The 6,305-nt window shown below is 40.4% G+C and overlaps 1 protein-coding gene across 1 annotated transcript; it reads left to right on the top strand.

The window, feature by feature from the left end:
• The first annotated feature begins 1,691 nt into the window (after positions 1-1,691).
• On the top strand, positions 1,692-6,305 carry LOC4350480 (FHA domain-containing protein FHA2). The gene is made up of 3 exons (XM_015760144.3): positions 1,692-2,502; positions 4,033-4,190; positions 5,877-6,305. Exons 1-3 carry the CDS (start codon positions 1,878-1,880, stop codon positions 6,084-6,086), a joined length of 993 nt encoding a protein of 330 aa, XP_015615630.1. The 5' UTR covers positions 1,692-1,877; the 3' UTR covers positions 6,087-6,305.

A 6,305-nucleotide genomic window follows, 5' to 3' on the forward strand; every position in this document is an offset into this window, starting at 1 on the left:
AAATATTTGAAGGACCTATGTGGACAAAATGAAATATGAAGGACCAAATTGAGCCTTCGCCGAAACTTGAGGGACTAAATTAGCTATTCACTCTTTTGAATACGTGCAGTTTGCAATGATATTTTTTTTATATTTCTAATTCAACTTTTAAAAATGGGAAGACTATAGATTTGTCTTCAAAATAGTTTCAAAGTGTTATAATTTGCTTGTATGTTTTCTTAGGTTTTATACTAATATTACTAATTAATAATATCCAGGTGACCATGTCAATGTTTAAAGGGTTAAAACGCCACCTATATATATATGTCATGACAAAAATATATGATGGTGGTTTGTCATATTTATGTGCTTCCATGTGGCCATGTATTATGTATATTCGAAAATTTCCCAAAATACAATTTAACAAGGCCGATGCAGCATTCTGAATTAGGAATCTTGATGCAGCACATTATAATGTTTTGGTGAAAATTGAGCATCCTTTTAATTGCACAGGTACAATGATGTCTCCAGATATCGCTGAGATATTTGTGAAAGACATGATGTTGGCTAGATACATGCATGTACCAATATATGCCAACAATGTGATTTGAAGAAAAAAAATACAAAATAAAAGTTATCATCAAGATAGACTGATACATGTAACAAAGGTGCATAACTAGGCGTGACCCATGCTATGTAGATATGGTATATCTAGATGGACCCAACCTGCTAACATGCGTGGGAGCATAGGCCTATAGATGCCCCTTGAGCATCACGGATAAAAGGAGCCGAGCAAGAGTGCCCCATGTTGCAAGAGTTGTGCGTGAGGTGGGCACGGAGGCATGATATAGAGGTGTAAGTGGCTAACCCGCGAAACCCACTTATAAGCTAAAATAAGCCGCGAGCCCGCTTATTAGCCTATAAGTGGGTTCGCGGCTGACCCACTTACACCCCTGGCATCACATGATGACAAAGGCATACATGCGGAGGTTTGGATTGCGTGGAGATAAGACTTATTGGGCATTCGTTCCAGTAACAAACAAAAGATGCTTTTCAAATACTCACCACCTTTTCGATTATGAGAAGGCTAAATTTGTTTTTCAAAAATAATCTTTGCTATGTAGTTTTAGAATTCTTTTCACCAACACTATATTGGTAATCCAACAAACTATCTCGCTGACCGTATCAATGTTTAAAGGGAAAATTGGAACCATGCCATTATAATTTTGTAAAATTTGAGATATGCCATCCTGACCCACATGTCATTGACTCATGTGGGTTCTACATGTCATTGAGATACCGATGACATATCTCAAACTTTGTAAAATTATAATGGCATGGTTCCAAATTAGCCTTGTTTAAAATGACACATTGGAGTAAGAAGCACTTCTCGACCAGCATATATGATGATGATTTTGTATATTTATGTTCTTCCATCCATACCTTAAGAAACAACGGTATTTTTTTCTAGTGTAATAAAATGTGGCCGTCTGTACTCAAAATTTTCCCAAAATGAAATTTTAAAAGGCACACTCTAATTTCCTTTAGGCTGCGTTTCTAGTGTAGTTCGTTTCGAGTTGACCCTGAGAAAATTTACTCAATTTTTCACGCGCACACTTTCTAAACTCTCCTAAATGATTGTGTTGTTTGCAAAAAGATTTTACTTTAAAAATTTATATTCTAATACCTAATTAATCATACTCTAGTAATAATAATTCTTATCGATTTACGTGTCATCGCAATATTTTTCACTTTCCCCCTCCCATACTCCACACCTTTACCCACACTAGAAACAGTTTTGCTAGTCCCACTCCAAAACCATATTGCCCTAGCGAAACAATCAAACGGTCCAAACCCATTGGGCCCCCACCAACCAACCCCCCCTTCCCTCCGACCCCATGGGCAACTCCCGCCGCCCCGCCGCCGCGGCCACCGCTCCGTCGCCGTCGCCGCCGGCGTCGGACCTGGAGGTAGGGTTCGCCAAGCTTCAGGGGGAGGACTTCGAGTACTACATGCAGACCTACTCCATCGTCCTCGGCCGCCACAGCCGCAGGAGGAACCAGCCCGTCGGCGTCGGAGTCGGCGTTGGCGTCGGCGGCGGAGGCGGAGGCGGAGGCGACGCCGCCGCGGACGACGTGGACGTCGACCTCGGGATCCTCGGCGGCGGGATGAACGTGTCGCGCCGCCACGCGCGCATCTTCTACGACTTCCCGCGCCGCCGCTTCGCGCTCGAGGTGCTCGGCAAGAACGGGTGCCTCGTCGAGGGCGTCCTCCACGAGCCCGGCGGCGAGCCCGTCAAGCTCGACTCCCAGGACCTCCTTCAGATGGGGGACGCCCAGTTCTACTTCCTCCTCCCCACCCGCTCCGTCTTCGCCACCGACGCCGCGCGCCGCGCCTCCGCCGCCGCCCGGCGCGCTGTCCCGCCGCCTCCCTCCTCCTCCTCCGACGGCGATGATGGGGAGGAAGAACGCGAAGCGGCGGTGGCTAAGCGGCCGAGGAACGGAGACGCCGGGTCTCTCGCTGGTCGGTATCAGAATCTCGCGATTCTTCATTTCTATCGGATTATTATTATTTATCGCTGTTGGATTGTGCGACCTAACATTATCTTATCAAATACCAGTAGAATTTGATTTTGATATGTTACATATCTTATCCTCATAGGGCTACTTGCAAGCGTCACTCAATTCCGTTATAAATAAGATACAAATACATTTGGGGATACAGGGGGGCTGCTTGTGTGTTACTGTGGCAATTGGGTGGTTTCTGGGTGGAACTTTGCTTCCTGTTTGATTTGATTGGATAATACGAATGACTGCTTCTGGTTTCAGGTGAAAAATGAAAAAGGTTAATGGACACGGTTTTGAATGTGTGGTGATGCAAAACAAGAAATCAGGGTGTTCGTTAAGTTTTTGCTAATAATCTAATTTGCTATTTTTTTGTGCCCACAAATTCAGTTTGCTGTGGGCATTATGTTTCTTTTATGATCTTTGTAAGAACCTATTTGCTTGCCTGCTGCATATTGAGTTTGCAGTTTCTGATCCCGTGCCTTGTGTTGCTAATGGTTCTTTATGTCTTATCAACATTTAGGACTTAGAAGACGTGAGTGGTGAAAATTAGCGACTTATGCAAGTGATTTGTTCACTAAACTGCAGTTTACATGTCATTAGAAATTTATAATATGTATGTTGAGCAATCTAAGTTTGTTGGACTGTCTTTTGCTTCCTTCATGGATACATAAAAGTGATATGCAATATGAAAGTTGCAGGGGATATTTGGATAATAGATTTTTGTCTTATTCATGCAAATTTTGGTTACTTAGTTATGATAATTTGCATATGAGATCATTTGTCAATTTTTCCTCTTACCATTTCTTTACAATATTGGCATGTGTAGCTTGAATAGCATGTCTATCTATAAGCTATTTCCATCATGTTGCTTTTGTCACTTCATTTTTCTTTGAATTACGCAACAATCCTCTCATCAGAACTCTTACATTGATACATTCTTTCCTATTTTTTGAATAGCCCATTGTGTTGATTTTGCCACATTTATCTGTTAAAGTTTCCAGGAAAATTTGGTTCTATCTTATATTGATTTGTAAGTTATGTTCTTACCTGAGCAATTCAAACTCTATGAAATCTGATCTTAGTAATTACTGTGACAACCTTTAGACGTTCCTGTGCCTTTTAATTTTTATCCTAGGTTTTTGAATGCAATCTACTAAAGGAACCACATACAGTTTTCTATATTTTTGGTTTTTAAATAATCTCAACATTGCTATTTCCTTTAGTTTTAGTATATTTGTGAAGGAATAGTTCACAGGCTTAGTGTATCAGTCTTCTGAAAGGGTGGCAATTCATCTAACTAATGCATTTGGATGGGAGTGGTTGAATAGTAGCTAATGTTACCAATTTGGCATCGATGAAAGTTCTATCATCATTGTATATAGTACTACAGGACATATGCTGATATCCTTTATATATAAGTTCATATTACCCTCAAATTACTTTGAGCATGTTGAAAATAATTAATCTATTTGGGTATTTTGTACAGGAAGGAAGTCTGAGAAGGGATCAAAAGGTTACAGACAATCAGATAACCTACAACTCTTGCAGTTGGAAGAGAAAGATGTTATCTCATCAACAGCTACTGTCTTATCTGATCTCTGTGGACCTCAGGAATGGGTGCCTATGGACAGGCTTCATGAAGTGGTAACTTTCTCAATCTTTTCTTCATTCCTCTTGACGAAATGATCACATGTCTAAACATAGCATTTGGGGTTTTTTTTTCTGTTTGTTACTTAACACTGCATGAATTGATAACAACATGCCTGCTCCTGCATTTTGTTTATTCGGCTCATTTATGAAAACGATAATACATTTTTCTAGCATCCTTGCAAGGTAATAAACTAAACTTACAAGATAAAAATATGATCATTCTGTTTTTAACATTCTACCAGAGCTAAACAAATGGCGGAAACTGGTGCTTTTTCAGAAGAATAAATATTTGTAAAATTTGTGCTCTCCTGCTACCCTTTCATCCTTTATCCAGGAAGGCCCTGTGCTATGGTCTATGGCATCACCTTACTTGTCCACTGTCCATATTAGCTTATTTATGTTCTACTGGTGGCAAGTTTTGAAAGGGATAAGTCCTTATTAGCCCCCTTATCTGTCACGTTTGTCTAAAAGCAACCCTAACTCCAACATTGGGTATTAGCGAGAAAAAAGAAAGAGGGAACGGAGAGAGGTGGAGGAAGAAGATGAAGAAGGTTGTCAATGACATGTGGGCCCTACTGTTTGTTTTAGACTTATTGGCTGACAGTAATGTCACGCTAGCGTCATGTAGGCAAAAATCCACTCTGGTGACTGAGTGTAAAGTAAACGGTTTATGGAGTTACCTTTCTTTTGACCTTAATTGAGGCTGCCTAAATGTTCAGTGATAGTCTTTCTGACCTGAATTGAGGCTGCCGCAGTCTTTGTATATTGCAGCCAACAGTTAAGGAAAAATACTTCTCAGGCTATGCTACTCTCCTAAGCCTGGTTTTCACAATATGGCTCTTTCATATATCTTTTACACATGAATCCGGGACCACATGTCTGTAAGGCACTAAGGCATAGGCAACATTGCCTGTCATAATGCAACTGATGTTTCAAATTTTGGGGCACAAATTTGGCCATTTTGTTTGTATATAATTCTCCCTCAGTTCACAATATTGGTCAAATTATCCTATTTAGAGATTTATTTGTTTGTTGCACTACACGATTGCCTTGACTAGCATAGCATCAATATATATGTATGGAGTACTACTTCACAATTCTTATTTTTATTCCAGTAATCCATAAGAATAAATTTTGCCAAGATCGTGTTACCCACCACATGATGTAGCTTCTTAGTAGTAGTGACCAGATTGAATTGTTACTCATCTAGAATCATCCCTTAAAATGATGGGTTACCAGCAATTCTTCTGATCACAAATTACCAGTGTAAAATCATTTCTCACTGCCTTCTTAATGACATAGCTGCATAAGTTGTAGAAATATGTTCCAATTGGTATTTTCGGTTTCAGCTGGTTGAACAGTGCAGGCTTTTAGTTTTGTTTTCATCTGATGATTACAGCATAAACAATCATTTTGAAAGAAATCGGGCTCTGCTAGAAACTGTATACTTGGTAGTTCAAGTTCTTTGGTTCTTAACCAGTACTCTCTTGGTTTTTAGTTCTTTAGTTGAATTTTGTTTCAGGGATAGTTTGTGTTCGTCTTGCACCTGTGCTAATGAGTTTGTCATAATGCAATTTCCTGTAATATGAACATCGTGATTATGCTGTACAAACTTGTTAGATTGTTCATATATGCTCTGTCCATTTCGTTCCATCCTGACGATCATACTCCTTTTTTCAGATGTTTGAGAAATATGGCGACTTGTGGCACCACAACAGGGTGCGGAAATATTTGACATCAGAAGACTGGCCCAAGAGCGAAACTGATGGTAGACCGTGGCACGGGCTCTCTCTGCTGCTAAGGAAGTACCCTGAGCATTTTGTGATAAACATAAGAATGTCAGGGGGGCGGAGCATTGAGTTTGTCTCTCTGGTTTCGCTGCAACCCTGACTAGTTCGTAGTGAGTCGCATCCTGTGTGGGACAAGCTTTGGAGCGTATGTTTCGCTGCTCTTGTAAACAGCAAAACTGAAGTTAGCAACAGGGTAGGAAAGAATCCTACAAAGGTTTTGTTTTTGTTTTCTCGGCGGTTAAATTGGTAGATACATAGAGTGTAGGGCAATTTTACCTGTGCATTATCAGAGTGCGAAAGTTTACCTTTCATTTCTCTC

This window comes from Oryza sativa, chromosome 11, assembly GCF_034140825.1.
Source record: "Oryza sativa Japonica Group chromosome 11, ASM3414082v1".
Lineage (NCBI taxonomy): Eukaryota > Viridiplantae > Streptophyta > Magnoliopsida > Poales > Poaceae > Oryza > Oryza sativa.